Source organism: Melospiza melodia, chromosome 6, assembly GCF_035770615.1.
Source record: "Melospiza melodia melodia isolate bMelMel2 chromosome 6, bMelMel2.pri, whole genome shotgun sequence".
Classification (NCBI taxonomy): Eukaryota; Metazoa; Chordata; class Aves; order Passeriformes; family Passerellidae; genus Melospiza; species Melospiza melodia.
Window position 1 is genome coordinate 23,840,164 of NC_086199.1, and position 18,936 is coordinate 23,859,099.

General features: G+C 41.3%; 1 protein-coding gene across 2 annotated transcripts; it reads right to left on the reverse strand.

Moving 5' to 3' along the window:
• Positions 1-28: 28 nt before the first annotated feature.
• On the reverse strand, positions 29-17,925 carry ZNF410 (zinc finger protein 410). 2 transcript variants are annotated; one of them, XM_063160328.1, is made up of 10 exons: positions 17,890-17,925; positions 16,523-16,735; positions 7,700-7,835; positions 7,174-7,407; positions 6,696-6,887; positions 5,683-5,842; positions 5,183-5,364; positions 2,420-2,509; positions 1,204-1,329; positions 29-652 (listed from the first exon to the last, which is right to left on the reverse strand). In XM_063160328.1, exons 2-10 carry the CDS (start codon positions 16,553-16,555, stop codon positions 468-470), a joined length of 1,338 nt encoding a protein of 445 aa, XP_063016398.1. In that variant the 5' UTR covers positions 16,556-16,735; positions 17,890-17,925; the 3' UTR covers positions 29-467. The 2 variants fall into 2 exon arrangements, with proteins under 2 accessions (XP_063016398.1, XP_063016399.1); XM_063160329.1 differs by lacking the exon at positions 16,523-16,735 and having other exon boundaries at positions 17,890-17,919.
• Between the last annotated feature and the right edge of the window lie 1,011 nt (positions 17,926-18,936).

Below are 18,936 nucleotides of genomic sequence, written 5' to 3' on the forward strand. Positions count from 1 at the left end.
GGAACAGAACACAGCAAATGTAACCAAATGATATCAAGTAGTACATTTATTTCGTATAGTAAGTCAGCTTCTGACAGTGAGATGTATTAGAATATAGTCTCTGAAGGTAAAGGGTGGAAGGAAGGCCTGTTGCTCAAGATACTGAATATTTGAACAGTGCCTAGCACAATGAGGTCCTGGTCCTTAGCTGGGCTCCTAGGTGCTCCAGCAAAACAAACACTTTAGGCTTTAGGAGATGGACTGCATAAACAGTTTTGAAATGGCGTTCCACAACATGGGCTAAGTGACACCTAAGCAGACTTCACCTTTCAAACTCTGCAAGAGAGAAACTTGGTCCAGCAGATCTTCTCCAACTCCAGTTTCAGGATTCATCCACTATCTACCCACCCCTCTGTGCACAGTTAAACCAATGTTCATTCATCACATTGCAATATGGTGAGCCTCAAGGAAGAATGATCAATCCCATCTCAGTCACCACATATAAGAGGGCGGAAAAAAGAGCAGCTGGTCTCACCCTCTTCTACTCCAATAATTGACTCAGTGTCTGGCAGGTGCAGAGACTCAACACCAAGGCTGGGCTGAGAGTTCATGGAGATGAGATTCTTACTATGCACTGTCGATTCTTCCAGCAAACTGCTGCCCATCAGTGACTCTATAGTGAAAAAAAACGTAAAAGAGAATTTCCGTGATGCAATTACACTGCAATATAAGATCCAATCCCTGCCCCACTTCAAGTCATACTGAATTCTTCCCTAGACACCTTCTTTATCCATTCCTACTCTTTGGGCAGCCAGTGCTCCAATGGATGGAAAACACCATGTTTACTGTTTTGAACCTTACTATGGTGGGATGTTATGCAGGATTGGCTTTCTCTTTAAATAATTCACATTGTGTAAAAACCCAGGCCGCTTGCAACAAGAAAACATAACCAAGGGGAAAAAATCCACATAAAAAAACCCCAACTAGATTCACATTGATTTTGAAAACAGTAAACATATCTGCCCCTTGACTGCCATAAAAAATACACCTTTGTCTTCTGTCCTAGAAAAAGGAAGAGTAACAGTCCTTATCTCCAAGAGGAACAGACTTTTGTTTCTTACTGGCTTGTGGTCTCATATTATCAGGACAAACATCTTTTCTTCAACCATCCACTCATTCTTTTCCTGCACTTTTCCCCCAGAGTGTGTGCGCTCCCTTCTTTACCTGGCTGTTCTCGCTCCCTGCTGCCAGCTGTTCCAATTCGGGAGTGGTGTTTCCTCATATGCACATTTCTGCTACCACTCTGGGAAAATGTCTTCCCACAAATTTGGCACTGATGGGGCTTCACTCCTTGGAGTCAAAGGGGGAAGAAATATCCCAAGAATTACCAAATTGGGAGAAGAGACCTCATCAACTAAAAAACTAATAACAATTTTGAAATGGCTGTTAATACCACTGGTGGTAATTTATCAGTTAAAACCAAATAAGACATATTCCCATCTCCTTGAGGGCCATAAGCTTCTAGAACAAAAGAGGTTTAGATATCAGTGATGGCAGTTGTCGGATAACTCAAGTCGAATAGTAACAAAGTCTTCAAGTCAGACTGATGAGAGGAAACAAGTTATTTGAAATCATTAGCTCATTGATATGGAAATACTTGATGTCCCACAGATAGAATAAAATGACCAGAGGCAAGGAAGCTGTCTCCTGCCATCACACAATAAATTGCAGCATCTGCTTTACTTTACCAAGCAGAGACTTGATGATGACTTGTCACTGTGAAAGGATTTTCATTTTACAGAGCAGTTCATCATTTTCAAAATATAAGCATGCTGTCCATACTTCTTGGCTCAATGGCATGGAAGCCAAGGAGACAGGACAGAAAGAGCATGGAGAACTCAATCCCAAATGTTATTACCTCAATAAAATCTCCCATTCCCCACATACCATTTTCATTGTGTGCTGATGATATTTATGACAGATCAATCAAAACAGAAGGCAGAAGCTTTGAAAGACTTGTGAAATACATTTCCAGCTAAACCTTTGTCCAATTACAAGCATGTAGTAGGAAAAAAGAACAGAAAACTCTACCTATGGCAGAAACCCACTTGAAAGAGATATCAGATTCAAATGGCTGTGGCTAATATACAGAGATGCTAGAGTCTCTCTTTTAAAGAACCAAATGGCGGCTATGAAAAAGATATTCAACTTCATGGCATTTTAGAAAAAAAATTTAGAATGGAATTTCAGTTGTTTAAAAATAGACACAAACTAAAAAATTAAAGTGTACAGGCTACAGGCACTACAAAAGGGAAGTCAAAAAACACCATGACCAGAAGCTCTGTAGAAACCAGGATTTTTCTTAAGGAAATCAAATCAAAGTCCTACAATAAAGGTCTTTTTTCAGACAAATCACAGAATGTCAGATGAAGACTCTTACCTGAGTGGACAACCAAATGTTTGCGAAGACTGGAGTATTCAGCAAAGGAGCGACCACATCCCTGTGCCTGACACAGAAAGGGTTTTTCCCCTACAAGGGAAAAGTAAGTTCTTAGATTTTGGGATCATAACTTAATCTGGTTGCCCAAGTCCCTAAGAACAGCCTGGACATCTCTACACCATTCTCCCATTTGGCCTTATGCATATCAGAGTTCCATGGAAATTGCATATCCTTCCCAAGTTTCCTAAGGCTCTTAGAGCATTCTCTTCACCAGAGGAAACAGAGGCATTATTTTAAAATATTCTTAGACTATCATTCATCAAAACTGAAGCACTGTTTCTAGATAATCTTCCAAGTATATAAATAATAATAGAGTAATATAAAACCACTTGATGTATGATGTATCTTCTATTTGCAGTTTTCAACAACCAGCTCTCTGTTCCACACACTCACAGGGTCCTGCTCCCTTTCTGCCTCTCAGTGCCAAAAATCCCATTAACTGTATTTCACTTCATATCAGATTCTATACTTTATTTCAGATCAGGCTGAACTTGCCAAAATCCTGTGAGAGATGTGTCAGTCATTTATATCTATGTGAGGAGGAACTGTAATTCAAGGCACAAATTGTTCTCATGGGCTGAAGTTCATATCCCAGGTATTTTGGATTTATTTAAGTTATGATAAACTGGGAGGTTACTAGATTAATGCAGTGCCATAAAATTAATCTGTTTTGAACACTCTCTTAATAAAGCTAGACATAACTTTTGCCTGCAACATCCCACTAAAGAACTCAATATACCATGTTTAACACTATGATTTCAAGTCTTTAACTGAACCCCTGTACAAGAGTAATAGCAAGACCACAGGAGATAAAGCAAGCTATTTTAATAATTTATTGTACAACATATATGTAGTTCTTTCAGAGTAAACTTGTTTTTAAAGATATTTCTGCTGTGACTTTGCCTTTAGAACTCTTCTCCCAACAGCTCATTTATTAGCCTCTTATCTACAATAGTATTTGACAGCTGTAAGCAAAAAGGATCAACACAGCATGTTCGAATTGGTGTTACAAAGCTGAAATATGTAGCAGAGTCTCAAACACTGATTGTACTTTCAGGCTTGCTATAAATCTTTAAAAGTTTGGAAAAACTACCATTGACCTAAATAACAGCACACGGTTCCATCTAGAAGACACCCTGGAGCTATTTACACCTGCAATTTGATAACACCTTTGGTCTGATCAAACTCTTGATTCCACTTTATCCATCTGCAGTTTAGAAAGCTACTATTTACTCCTCCAGAAGCTACTACTCTGCTGGTTGCAGAATGCTCTCTAATCAGGGAGGATTGTGCATGTATCAGCTGGGCCTATTAACTTAATCTGGGAGCTTGCCTGGGAGCTGTAAATGCAAAAGAAAACTGCAAAAACTATGGCTGCTGTTACTACACATTCAAAATTTTATTATTGGGATACACAATTTTTAACTACATCCCAACATCTGCCCCCAAACCATGTGTTGCAGCTAGACTGCACATACTTTAAAATAGCAGCTTTTTCCCATGTGCATTGGCACACCACATACCATACGGTCGTGTTTAAGGCAGGCAGAAGGCACAAACAGCTGCTGGCGACCCACATAATCTGTAATTTCATTTTACCAGGGAGACCTTGTTCTCTCACACTTGTCAAGGTTATTTTGAAATGTTAACCAACTGTAATAAAATGCTTGCAAGGCCATCAGGGAATCTCTAACAATATTCCAAGAAGCCTGAACTGGGCCATTTGTTTGAGTGTTGCGATAACCCTGAGGCTTAAAAAACTAAACAAACAAAATCACCAGATTATACACTATGAACTTTGCAGGTCATTATTTAAATTGCTGGTCATTATTATATTGCTGGTCATTTCAACACTAACTTCTGTGCCTCTCTCAAACAACTTTCTAGTACAAAAATACCTAAAGCACTTTGGCTGCTATACCAACTTCTAAAAATACTGACAAGGCAGGATCATATTCTCCAGAGGAGCCATCATAAACAAACCATGTATAAAATACAGCAGTACGAAATAAAGTTCTTATTTTATTTACTATAAAAATCTGAGCATGAATTGAGAGTGTACAGGCTCCAGTATACAGTAACATCCCAAATTAGCATTGGCACAAACAGCAGTTTGCACACCATAATGCTGCCTTCTAATTAATGCTTTTTGCTACTTTTCCTTGCTACTGTATTTTTGCTACTCATTCAACTGCATTCCTCATTTCCCCATATGTCCCAAATGTATTCATTCTACAAGCAGCATAGGTAACACAAGCTAGTCAGTCAGGCAGACGTCAGTACAGCTCCTACTGTCTAAACTATTGAGCCTTTCAGGAATTTCAAATAACCTCTTTACAAAACACAATTTCAGAAGTCATGTTCACTAACTATTCCCTTGGTAACAGTCTAGTCTCACACACCCCTCCCTCCATCACACTACTGGAAGGGAATCTTCAGAGTATGTGTCTGAGCAGAATACAGCATCACCACACACCATTTGAAAGGTAAACCTTGTGTGAAACTACACAGGATAGTAAGAGATTAGCACTTGATTTTGCTGACCTACAGATCAAGGTGAATTGACAGAAAAGGGACATTAATGGAGGGCAGAGGTAAACAACATAATACTTTCAATAGTTTGAGAACAGAGGAGGAAGTGGTTTATTCCTCAGGAAAGACCCCACCTCAGCAGACCACAAATAGGTGAGGTCTAAAACACACCAGTGTGAATTCGTAGGTGGTTCTTCAGATTTCCAGCTGTTGTGAACTGTTTACCACAGCCCAGTTCTGTGCACACAAAGGGTTTTTCACCATTGTGAGTTCTCATGTGCACCTTCAGCCTCTGCAAGACGTAGAAACTTTTCCCACAACCCTCTGCTGGGCAGGTGAAGGAGCGGTCGTTACTGCAAAGCAACAAAAAGCTGTTTCATTACCAGCTACTGCAACGCATTTTTTCATGAACACTTGACTTCTTTCTTTTATTAAATATGAGTACCTATTAAAATTCAAAAATTCTAAACCAAACATAACAAGGACCTGCAAAATGATCTAAATCTACTCCAAGTTTTTCAGCATAACTGACTTAAAGCACTCAACAGACCTAATATATCTATGAATAATGCCAGGCTTTCACAGCTTCTTAATGTCAAAACCTAACATTATCTCAAATACAGAGTGCAGTTTTTCAAGGCCATAACAACAAATAGCTTCACTCTGCTCACCGGTGTGTTTTCAGATGATATTTGAAGTGAGCTGGCCATACAAATGTCCGATCACAGCCCTCAACTGTGCACTTCAGCTTTCTTTCCACACGAGATAAATGAGGAATGGGGCTTGAATCTTTTGGTTGCCCATCTCCTGTGCAAAGATGAACATTTTCCCCTGGAAAAAAAAAGCCCACCAAAAAAAATACATACAGATTACTATAATGTGTCAAATTTAATAGAAAAAACAGCATCATATATGATACAGGACTATAAATCACGTGTGTGTCTGGCTACTAACTGTTTAGGATGTCCTACATGCTGCTGCCCAGCCTGTAGCAGGGATCAAACACAGATTTACAAACCCTACCAGGACCATAAACTATTCCCAACAAGCCATCTGGATCAGATCAGCTGCTACCAGATAAGGCTTATCACAAAAAGAATAGAAAGCCAATGCACCAGAAATGGTAAAAATGGTCTCTATACCAACATCAAACAAGAAATTTTAACTAGCAGTCAATCTCACCTATTAGCTAAGCTGCTTTTGAAAACACCTCAGCTAAAATAAGAGGTATTGCATTTGTGTGCAATTATTTATTAAAATAATTAAGTCTGAAGCATGCAACTAAATCCAATTATGAATTCTCCAGAAAACTGATCTTCAAGCTCAGTGGAGCCAAAAAGAAAGTATAATTCACAGTATATATCAAAAATAGGCTCTTAAAAGTGAAAATGAAAGTTGAAAATCAAGCAGATACTGTCAGCAAGAAGATATTCTTTACATGTACTGGAGAACTAGTAGGCTACAATGAACAGATGGTTCCACTAGAGTTCATTCCCCAAGAAAAAATGAGAAGCCTATTTATAATGAAGAAAAATGCATAATTGTTCTGTATAATTCTGTCACTGATGATTTGAAGATGTCATAAGTGATTCAAAGCAAGAGAGAAATAGAGGAAGAGACAATGTGAAACTAGGAGTCTTGTATGGAACATTCAACTTTGGGACACAATCTGTGGATCTCCTACCATTATTGCTTGCTTTGGCATTCTTTGCGAGCTGTGCCCGAGTGGCAGCGATTAAACTGTCATGGGCCAATTCCTGCACTCGTAGGAACCACGGGGTACTGCTGTCTGTGCTGTCATGGGAGAGAAAGTCATTGCCAGAATCTTCTGCTTCATCTTGAACAAACACCAAGTGCTCTGTGGGAGACCCCAGCCCTAGAAAAGACAAATTTGTGAAACAATAATGCAACAGAGGGAAATTTCTTTTGTTTCTCAGAGATCAGTGCTCATAGCATGGATGAAATAGCTGCCCTGAAAAAGTCTCCAGTGACCTCTACATTGTAGAAAGATGTTGATGACTAAGTGCTCCTAAAATACCCAATAATGCCCAGCAAATTTCATGATCTTTCCTCTTTATAAGCAGCAGGGACATATTTGTACTTGTATGTCCTGCATTCTGCTGAGACATATCCAGCCAGATGACAAACAGAAGGACAATTACCTGCTCTTGTTAGGTTGAGAAGAATGAATGAAGTGCTGTCGCTGGGCTGGAAGTCTTGCAATAAACTAGAAGTTTCTGGAGTTGACAGAAGTTCAGATGGTTTCTGTACATTCTGTGCCCTTGTCTCCTCTCCATCAGGGCCTACATTTACCTGGAGACTTCTCAAGACAGCAGATGAAGAAACATCTTTGGAAGAATTAGTGTGACTTGGAGAAGTGAGATCTCTTTCATCATCTAATGAAGAAAGTGAAACCAGAGTAAATAAAAGTAAAAATATACTGTGACTAAAGGACATCTATGAAATTATTTTTCTAAGAAAAAAACCCCAGAACTTGAGAGAGAAGGGAGGAGGAAGTTTCTAACTAGTCAGACTTCACTATTAATTGAAGAAAGTTCCGTCACTCTGCTGAACTTGTTCCTCCATCCCTGGAATGTCATGTCAGCAAGAGACAGTGGGGCCAGAGTGGTGAAGTAAAGACAGTTGTACGAAGGGCAGGGTCACAAAGATCTGCCACATAGATCTTACCTGGCAACATGAGTCTGTTGCATTCTGAGGTCTCAGTAACAGGAAGCAAAGAGAGACAGGTAATGTCTTTTGGTTCTGATTCCACCAGTCCTTGTCCCAGTGGAATAGAAGTATTTTGAACAAACTGAACCAGCAGCTGAAAAAACATACTGAAGATTAGGTCAAGAGCAGCACAAATAATTTAAAAAGGTACTAAATCCTGTCAATCCAGTAGTCCCTACTTTCTTGTAGGAGACATTGAATATAATACCATGAATACACACAGATATAAATGTAAACTTCTCAATTTACATTAATACGAGGAAAGAACTGTTTGTCATCTCTGAAATACCTACAAACTTCTCATTCAGCATATAATAAACAGCTCTGGATCATTGCAAAGTAAGTCTAAGTAGGCTATATTTCTTTTTAATTTTTTACCACTTGATACTTTATTATGGCCTAACATTTCAAGGTAATGTTTTCCACATTCAGCCTTTGGTACAGGTATTTTTTTACATCATTGTCTTTAAATACTTAACTGAAAGCTTAATACTTAACTGAAAGACCTTTTCTAAATTAAAAAAAAAGCAATCAGAAGACTAGTTACAAAGTTACAAAGATGTCTATCATATGGCTATTCAAAAGTAGATAACAGTCAGAGAAACACGGTTGGGATGACAAAGGGAAGAACATAGACAGCCTTACCCATCCAAATCAACTACTCCTAAAACCATCAAAGATGGACAACCAACCCCACCCACTCAGGGGATTAACAGAAGAAACCCTCTCCAAAATACTACACAAAACAAGGGGGACTGTTGCATAAAGAGGTACAGGACTTAAACTGAGATGCATTCCCCGGGGAGGAATTTGGGACTGGTCAAAAGATTTGGGGGGATTTGTACAGGACCTTTTAGGCATTGTTTAAGGGAAAGGCCAAAGGCAGGAAAAGGAAAAGATCAAGATGGATCAGGGCAGAACAAACATAAGAAAATGGAGAGGGAAGGATAAAAGGGGCCCATTGCACATAAGCAGGAAGTTGGCCAATTCAGTTGTCTGGCACAGCCTAACTCTTGCACTCCATCCTGTCCTCTTATTAAACTCCATTCTTACCTGCTTCCTGTGTGGTCCTGCTCTCCCCAGTGAGTCTCCAGGGGCACACGCTAATTTCTAGTGTGTGTCATATGCTAATGAACCCCAAGCCAGCCTAGTTAGCAAGTGAAATGAGAAGTGTGGGGATAGATCCCAAAGAAATCCATGAAGGTTTTCCTTAGGCAGCAACCCTTGAACACAACCAGGTACTTTGTGCTGCCCATGTTTCTGAGGATAAAGCTACAAGCGCGCAGCCTGTATTCATTTTGATTTAACAAAGGAAGTGCTGCTGGGAGTTAGGAGATAACACAGTCTAACTTTTGCAATAGACAACAAATTCTGTGAACTGCATGAGCTTTCCTAAACACAGTCTCAAATCTCTCCCCTGTAGGGATTTACACTTCAGAAGGACAGAAGGGGGCCAGTTGTAACACACCCAGTCACATACTCCATATTTCAGAGAAAACACTGCTCAAATCCCACACGTAGGATCTATTTGTTAGCCTTTAATTTCTGTCAAACAAATTAACTCATATACTCACATTCTCAGGGTTTTTTTAAAACACTGAATGAAGAAATATGGACAGTAACAATACACTAAAAAGTTAAACCTCGAGTTTCTTATCTCTAGGAAATTCCTTGACAAAAATCCCGCATTCTGCGGATTCTGCTGCTATCTAGCAAACAACTGTAGCAATTTTTTATCTTTGGCATTTAGATGGAAATTGTACAAGATAGTTATTCAAAAGCTACTGCCCTCATTGGGACACATTTTAACATGCAGTCACAGAGAGCCCAGATGGAGCTGTCTGTGCAGTGAGATAGTTCATCAGTGTCTAAAGAAAAAGACAAAAAAATCCTGACATTCCTATTGTATATTTGTGATTAAAACCCAACAGTCACCGATAATTTGATTCTTATTTTGTATGTTGTGATTGTCTTAGTACTTCCTTTTCAGAACTATTGGCATCTAATTCCAAATTATTCCTGTGGCAGACAGCAGCCTTTTGAGTCTCTCTTACATCAAGAGAAAGTCTGTTAAATCAAAGAAACTGTAAAGAAAACAAACAAAATTGTATTTTGTGCTCTGATTTCTCTATGTTGATTTCCTCTCACAAAAACACTTAGAAATACTGATGCTTTCTCAAGCACTTTTAATCAAAGAGCTGCTGCTGCTGTAGGAACCCTGAAGCTTTAACAGCCCTGATTGGTCTCCCTGGGACCTGCACCCACACTGTCTCCCTAGGGACTTCCTTCTAAGCTCAGCCTGGGCCAGTCATTCCCTTCCTGAGTTGTGCTGTAGGTTTACCTGTCTCAAGCCCTGTCTGCTGCATGAACCTCAGATTTTTACTGTATCTGTGTCTCCAGCTCCATCTTCTGCTGCTCCTACCTGGACTCTGGGTAGACCCTGGACTGGTTCACCACTTTGCCTTGTCTAGGGCTGAGGGCTGTGGATTCCAGCACCTGCCTCTGCCTTCCATGCTCAGGTGCTGCAGTATTGTGCCCTGGTCTGTGAGGGCACTGCCTGGGCTGGGATCACCCTTGACTCCCTGCTCACCCTCCCTTAGGAGCAGGCTGTCATCACTGACACTTATGAAGCTACAAATTAAGTCCTGCAGTCATTCAGATGGCAATGTGCCATTTGAACTAGGCCACAAGCCAGATGGCAGTTTGAAAGGTTAGAATTGTTTCATCTTAGATATAAGAGTATCCAGAGGACCTAGCAAGAAGATGAATCTATTTTTATGTTGTCAAAGATATGTAGGCAATAAGAGACAGTCTCCCTCCCCCCACACCCAGGGCCATGCATTCTAATTAAGGATTGAAAAATAGGAGAAAGAGAAGTAAAAAGAAAGTTAGGAATAGTGTGCAAGGCAAGTAGAAAAAAGAAGTAGAGACTAAAAACTGTGAGCACTAAGATTTAAATTATAGGATTGTCTTTTATGCTGATGAGCCCTACTGCTTCTCATTCCACCATGAAACACCCATTTTATGGACTTGCCTATTTTTATACAAAAGGTCCTAAATGAAACTTGCCTCCTACAAGAAAAAAGCTTTGCTTCAAACCCTCCACTTCAACATAGCGATATTAAGCCACTGGAGAAAAGCAAAATGCAGCAACCACAAACAGATGGTCAGAAGAAAGAAATTCCTTTTAATTTGCTTTGTAAAGTAATGACAAACTAGTACAGAGAATTATGAGAGGGCAAAAAAAGCAGAAGGAAACAAACCAACATGAATCATGCCCATTATTAAAATGTGGAATAAAAAAACCTCAACCCTGCACATAAACTAAAGCAAACCAACCATCAACTCAAATAATTTGGACAAAATAAAAAGTTTTCATGTTAGTTTTATCTTGACAGATTTTTTCCTAAACCTTCCTATTCAAAATCATTGAATACCTTTGTGAACAACCACAGCAACTGGAATACAGGAAAGAACTCATTACAAACATTGTGTCATGCTGTCTTAAGCTTCTTGCAATATGGTTTTGTAGCTGCAAGTAAATAGGAAATTATAAGGGTATCTGGTAATTGGCTATTCAGCATAGAAATCCTAGGAACAGGACAGGTGATAAATTAAACACACAGATACACAAACACTAACAAACTCCAGCAAACTGCAGATAAGAGAGAGTAAAAATACCCAGAACTTCTGGGACACTGATGGATGGGCCAGTACAGGAATAACTTGAGTGTGACCTTAAAAAAATTCAACCAGAAACTTTGTAAGGAAGAGGAACAATGCTATCTTGGGTTACCAGAACCCACATCTCGTAGGCAAGAGCAAACTTCCTATGGGATATGGGGCAAATTCTGGGACTGGGTAAAACATATCAAGGTGTCTTGAGTGGAGACTGTGGGACTGTGGAAAACTTGTGGATGTTTAGGGGAAGGACCAAAGGCAAAGAAATGGAGGGATCATAGGTGAGAAACAACTATAGGGAACTGAAAGGGGACTGGGGTAATACTGATTGACCACATCAGTAGGCTGCAGGTTGCTGCTCTGCATCTCCACTGGGGTCTATCTCATACTCTCTAATGCTTTCTGCTCCTAAATGGTTTCTGAGTACATTAATTTGATTAAATTCACTTTGGCATAGCCTGTGAAACAGAGAAAAACACCATCTGGAAACCCAAGATCCTGGCCAGAGGTTGAATTAAAAAGCCCAAGGCCTGGAGATGGATACTGGGAGAACTCAAGGTTTGGCAAAGAGTGGACAGATGCATGACCACAAGTATGCATGTCAGCCAAGGGAAGGCACATGTGATATGCTAGCCAATATCAAGCCTTTTTACCTGATAAATAGGGACAGGATTAGGCCATTTGTGGCCTTTCTTTTCCACAGGAATGCCATTTGTGTTTGAGTGTGCTGGTAAAAGCCCTATCCTGCCACACAGCCATAATGTCTGTACTGTCTGTGTGTGCACAGGCACATTTTTGCAGTTCAGGCCCAGGTGCTCTTCTGTGTGCACCTGGGAACAGTCTGGTGGTCTCATGTCTGAAAGACCAGGAAGGCAGGAGCCTCCTAGATGATACAGTTTGACAGATCCCGTAACCAAATAACATCTGGCATCACAAACAGGCCCCAAATAGGCTGTAAATATTCCTGAGATGGTGACTGTAGAATGCCTCCCATAGGGAGGAGACTGATCCACTGTGACCAAAGTGCTAGAATTTGTAAGCAAAGCAGAGAAGTCATCTTGGGACACCAGAATAGGCATAGTTAGGGAAGCTGAATGTACAGAATATTAACAGATTACCAAAGGTGTGAGGTGGCTTTACTCTACAGCTAAGCCATCCCTTGGAATTTGAAATAAATTTTAATATTGCAAAAGGACATCCTTGACTCAAGAGACTGAAACTTTATGGGACAGATGTGAATCATACAAAGAGAATCCATAATCCTTGGAGGCCAAAGTTCATATGATGATAGAATGATATAATGAATGATATTGATATAATGAACTTTATTTTTGATCTGCCATATCACCTTCTGGAATATACTCTCCTTTAACTACTTCAGCTGAAATGCCACATAACTGAAAATTCTGTAAATAATACAGTGAAGGTATTAAAAAATGTAAAATATTTCTTGGCTCTGGTCACTAAGCAAATACTTGTTATCCCTGCTGGTCAATAAGAAATGGTTGGACAGGATTATGCCAGGGTCTATCACTGCAAGCAATACAGAATGTTTGTGTTACCTAGAGACTTAAATAATGTCCCTGACCTGAGAGAGAAAAAAACCCCCACAACAAACAACAACCAAAAAACTGTTTAAATAATTGAGAACCTCTACTAGATTAACAACAACAAAGAACCCAACAAAATAAAATCCAAAAAACCCCAAATCAAACCAGATACACAAAACAAAAAACAAATCAAAAAACCAAACAAAACCCACCAAAAACAAACAAACAAACAAAAACTGAAAAGAAAACCAAACCAAAACCACAACCAACCAACCCAACAAAACCAGAAACAAATGATGATACGGCCACCTGGGATGGATCATAAGTTTGTCCCATAACAGATGATTCAAAAGGCAAGAAGTGTCAGGCAGCTGCTTTGGCTGAAGTGGGGATTGCTGGGAGGGACAGGGTAAGAAGGTTCTCCAGAACCTCAGATCTATCCTCCCACCAGACAGCTGGAGAGCTAGACTAGGTTCCCAGAGCAGCAGGGACCATGTCTTTAATCAAAGCCATTCCTGCTCTAAATTTAACCAGTGAACCACAACAAAATAAAGAGGTCAAAAGAAAATTTAGTGGAGGGGGAGGAGAAAGGAGGGGCTGGAGCTGAAGGGTGTGCAGGGCAGAAGGCTTGTTACCTAGAAACTGGGATGTCCTCCTCCCATACAGCCTCTGGGGAACTAATTAAATCACAAGTGTCTCTCCTTGTGCAGCGCTGAGGAGGAGAGAAAGGAGAGGCTAAAATACCTCTCTTCACCCCCTTTTCAATAACTAACTCAATTCACAGAACAGAGTTGTAATTCATTTGATTATGCTAGGAGTTACCCCAAGAGCAGAAAGCATCCTGTACTGGACCAGTATGGTGGAGGTGACTGGAAATACGTGCAACTGTGATAAATCACCTTGAAGGCTTAAAGCATGCAAAATGCAGATCTTAGCAGTTCCCTGAGGGATGATAGTTACATAGCTTTGGGGGCAGGGAGTCCAGAAGAAAAAGCAGATCCATCTGTTCATACAATTGTCTCCAAGCAACTTTGTAACTTCTTATGAAAGCATTAAATATTTAATGGCAAGTTGGTGGCTTCTTTAGGGATAAAACCAGTAGCAAAGAAGTCTATGTAATAGAGACATAGTGCTTTGATTCTTATCATCTAAATGTCACAGAAATACAGCTAGCTCTTAATTAATATACTTCTCACATGGTAGGATATATGAAAAAACATCTGTGGCTATAAGAATCATGGTGCCATGGCTCACTAGAGGATATAAAATCATTATTTAGTTTCAGAGATATTTGAACTGCTCTTTGGGAAAAGTGTAAAAAGGGTATCTACCAGTTCCACATCAAAGCAATAGAAAATAGTACTAACTTAACACCCAAGTTTCATAATCAGGACTAAAAATTAAAGGGTATATATACATGGAAATAAATCAAAATTTTTAGTATAAAATAGCCTAATCAAGATTGAGGAATATGGTTTAGAAGACAGCATCTACAGAAAAGATGCTCCAACAACCACTGTAACTTTTTTATTTACCAGGCCTGCTTCTTCTGGAGAATAAACAGCTAACTCTTATTATGGGCTTGCTGGGAAGGAAATGCAACTCTGCCATGAGGAAATAGGACTATTATGTAAACAAGCCTAATTAACTAATACCTTACTCAAGCTGAGAAAAGACAAAGCCCAGTTACAGCTCCTGTTTGAGGAATGAGCAATGAGCATTCCAACTGTCCTGGTCCTTGGCTGTCAGAAATAACCTAAGGGAAACCACCCATTCACAGACAAAAGTAACAAAGTCCTCCCACCTTAAGGTTCAGAACTCAGAGGGAAATTGATAGAATGTATGAGATATACCAGTGACAAGGCAAGAGAGAGGAACTCTGCAGATCGTGCTGAGACTACTCAGAGCTGCCAGGAATCTGCAGCTACTTTTCCTGAACAGTGTGATTGGAAGGGCTTTGGCTGCTCTGTTGAGAAACAAATGCCTTAATATATCACAAGAGCTGTAATGAATTACCAGCATGGATTCATCATTCTTTTTAGAGTACCAGTTAAGACACATGCTGCACTGTTCATGGGGATAGAAACGCAAGACTTTTATTCAGAAGACTCAACAAAAACCATTCAATTATGTCTTGCAAACTTCCCCAAAAGGTATTTCATAGCTGTACCATATCCTCTGCTCTAGGACTTCAGCCATCTGCAGAGGTAAAGCTGAGAACCAGGAAAAGCAAGAACACCAAGTGATAAAACCCCTGCATCTCTAAGTGGGGATCTCTAATGCACAGAGAGCCAGCTAATGGCCATTCAACCTCAAAAAATGGGCAAGAAATAGGAGAGGCAGGAGGTGGGGGTGGTGGTGTTGAATGTAACAAATTGCAAACACTTGTATCTAGCACATTACAGGTAAGAGTAACAAAACCCAGAACTCCTCAACAACTGATTAGTGAGCCACTGCCAGAGTGACATCTTGTAAAGGCTTAACCAGAAATTTTAACTGGTAAGAAGAAAAGCTATTGTGGCTTATCAGAATGGTCTCAATATGAGAGACCAAACTTACTATCCAATACAACAAAGACACCAGGATGTGTTAAGCTTATTATGCTATGTTTAGGGGGAGGATCAAAGGAGGAATCAAGGTAGATAAATGAAGAACCAGGGGTAGGGGGGAGAGAAGAGACTCCAAACATATGTTTGCTGTGCCTGATCACTACAGTCCCTCCTATCTAATTACCAAAGACATTCCTAACTATTCCACCCACAAGTGAGTCCACTGCTAGTGAGCTTCTAGTTGACTAATGCAAGTAGGAGGCTCCCAGAGTCTGGAAAATCCCAAAAACTATTCCAGCCAGAAACTGGCTTAAAAGCCCTGGCTCTGGGCAGAAGGACTGTAGGCCTGGCAGAGATGTGAATGTGAGTATGCACGAGAGTCGAGTGATGAGGGCACAGCTATAACCCACCAGCAAACCGTGGCTGTTCTTGCCTTCCCTGCACATGTGATAATCTGTATGTTCATGCTTCACCTGTTTGTGGCCAGCTGTGCATGCACAAATGTCCCTGCACTTCATGCCCAGCTGAACCTGGAACGGTCCAGCAGCCTCACAGCAAGGAACCGGGATCCCCCGGGTGCTGCTGCCTACCACTTCTCCAGCTGCTGAATGGCAACAGGAGTACTCTGAGGAACAGGACTGGCTGATGCTGATAGAATAATTCAGATTGTCCAAAATCAAGTAGAGTCAGTTTGGTTTGAGGAAAGGAAATAGTCAATTCGTTAATTTATTTTATTCTCATAATAAAAGAATGCTGTAATAGTGGAAAAAATGTAACCTGAGAACAGGCAAGAATATTGGCTGATACTTGAAAGGAGGTGAAAAAAAACTTGCAATATTTTCTAATTTTTTACCATTCAAATCAAAGCATGGAAGCATTAGAAGATGTCACTGTAAACACTTGGAAAATTAGTATGTAAGCAGCAATCTGAATAAACTCATTGACTCTAAGTGTTGCCCATAAACATTCCTGGGAACCAAACTCAGTTCATAATTGCTCACCTCAGGTTTGGATTCTAACTCATCCGATAACATTGATTCAAGTGTCCAACTCCTGCAGCTGTTCTCAGCAAGGCACAGATTTTTTTTTTTTAATTTTTTTTTTTTTAGTTCAGAGAGAACAACACTCCCTGCTTATTTTCATATTTTCCTAAGTGCAAACCAGTGTGGTGGTCCTTCTGCAAGAAGCTGTGCTGCGGAAATAATTAATTTAACCTAAAACAACAAAAAAGGAAACATAAAGAAAGAGGAACTGAAAAACAAGAGCAAAGCAAAAAGAAGTGAACATGTGTTGATGCAACTGTAAAATGTACTTTGAGGTATTGGTAAAACTCATTAACTAAGGTTCCTGGATTTCTATTTTCACTGAATCAAGGAAACGGCCTTTAAAAATTAATTTCACGGTGTTCAGATGTTATTTACCACATTTTCTTTGCAATCACTAATTTTTAATGGACAATTGCCTTGTCTGTTCTGGAAACTTACGGGATCAACTGCAAATCACATAAAGTATGCAAGATATGAGGAAGCTGAATTCCCAGTCCACAACACAGTGGAATTATCCAAATTATTGATAAAAGGGACCCATATACAAACAAACTGTCAGCAGGAAACATCAGTTCTTCCTGTCAGCCGAGATATTTCACAGAATCAGAAATTTAATTTCTTGATGAGCCCAGATAAATAGAACTTATTTCACAAATACACATATGATGCTTGTGCTGAAAGGGGAACATGAGAACAAGCTTCTCTTGCTTGCCGGGACAACACTCAGACACTGCTGATGGGAGAAAAATGTGAACATACAGTTTTTTCCCCTTTCCAACACAACTACCAGTCTATCGACTATGTTAAAAAGTAACGAGAATGCCGGATCAGCTAAAAAGAGAACCTAAAAGCCTTCCTCTCACACTCCTGACAGCAGCACTGCAGCACGGAGCTTCACTCGCCGTGATGGGGCAAGACACCGCACACAGCGAGCAGGCACAGAGTAACTCAGCCCTGCCTCGCAGCGGGCCCGGCGCTCCTCCCGCTGCCCCTGCCAGCCCGTGCCCGGCAGGGCGGGCCCCGAGCGACCCACGGGCACCAGAGCCAGCGCTGCCAGGCCCGGCTGCCCACGCCCCGGCCGGGAGGAGCCCTGCGGAGGCCCGGGGTGGAACGGGGGCAGGGCGGAGCGCCGAGGCCCGGCGGGCAGGTGCCGCCCGCCTCAGGGCGGGGGTCCGGCCACAGCCGTGAGGGGCGGCCCCGGCAGCGGGGACAGGAAGGACAGGAGGACCGGGGCGTCTCCCCGCGCCTCGCTGGGCTCCGCACCCCACGGGGGTCGGCAAGCCCCGCAGGAGCGGCCGGACCACCCCCAGCACCCGCCTTACCGGCATCTCCGCCGCCCGGACGTGACGAGCCCCGGCCGGAAACACCGCGCGGGCTCGGGGCGAGCGCGGGGCGGGGCGACGGTGCCGCCGGCTGCTCCCGTCGCCCCGAAAAGAGACGAGAACGGCTCGGTGCCTGGGATCTCCCGGTTCCCTTGGGATCGTTACCAGGACTGCAGTCTTCAGCTGCAGCCTGGTTCCTCTTCCAGTAAACCTTTTTTATATGGATTGCTACCGTACAGTTGAACGTTATGCCGGAACCTTCAATCTGCTGAGCTGCTTTTTCCACATAAATCAATACGGAAGACACATCATCCCAGGTTGTTACAGCACACGTGGAAACACCGGTTTCCTACTAATACTTTGTTTCTGTTTAGGCTTTGCTCTGATTTGCTGCTCAGTCTCTTCTTGCTAATGATGGAAAACTCCAGGAGTTCACTGTAGCCCACAAAAAAAATATACCAAATCAGTAATTCCAGAAACATACATGTCTTTGCAATGTACCAAAAAAACCAAAAACAAACAAACAAACAAAAAAAACAACAACAACAAAAAAATAATAAAGGACTGAGTAATTTTAAAAAAACTTGCACTTTGGTTTTAGCTTGTTATGTGTACATGACCAGGACAGAGCACCTGAAGAAGCTGGCAGCCTCTGGTCCTGACATTAGCAGCTGGATCAGTGACCTTCAGGCCCTGTACACTTTAACTCGGTTATGGCTAACCCATAGCTTTGGGGCCATGTGTGATTCCTGACTCCCGTGCCAGCACAGCTGCTCATGGCACACTCCTGGCGCTGGTGCTGATAACTAGTGAAAGCCCTCGTGCTATGGAAGTGACCCAACAGCAGCTGTCAAGGCTAGCAAAATCAGATTTCCTAAGGCCCCCTCAGAGCACAGCCTCTTCTGATCCACAATGGACTGTAAAAAAAACCCTGTGGTCACTTTCTGGTAAATGGCTGTCATCTCTTGCCTTGAACTACTTTGAAATGGTTTCTTTTTTCCAGTCCCTCCAAGACATGCAATATAGCTGCACGGCCTTTCAGAACAT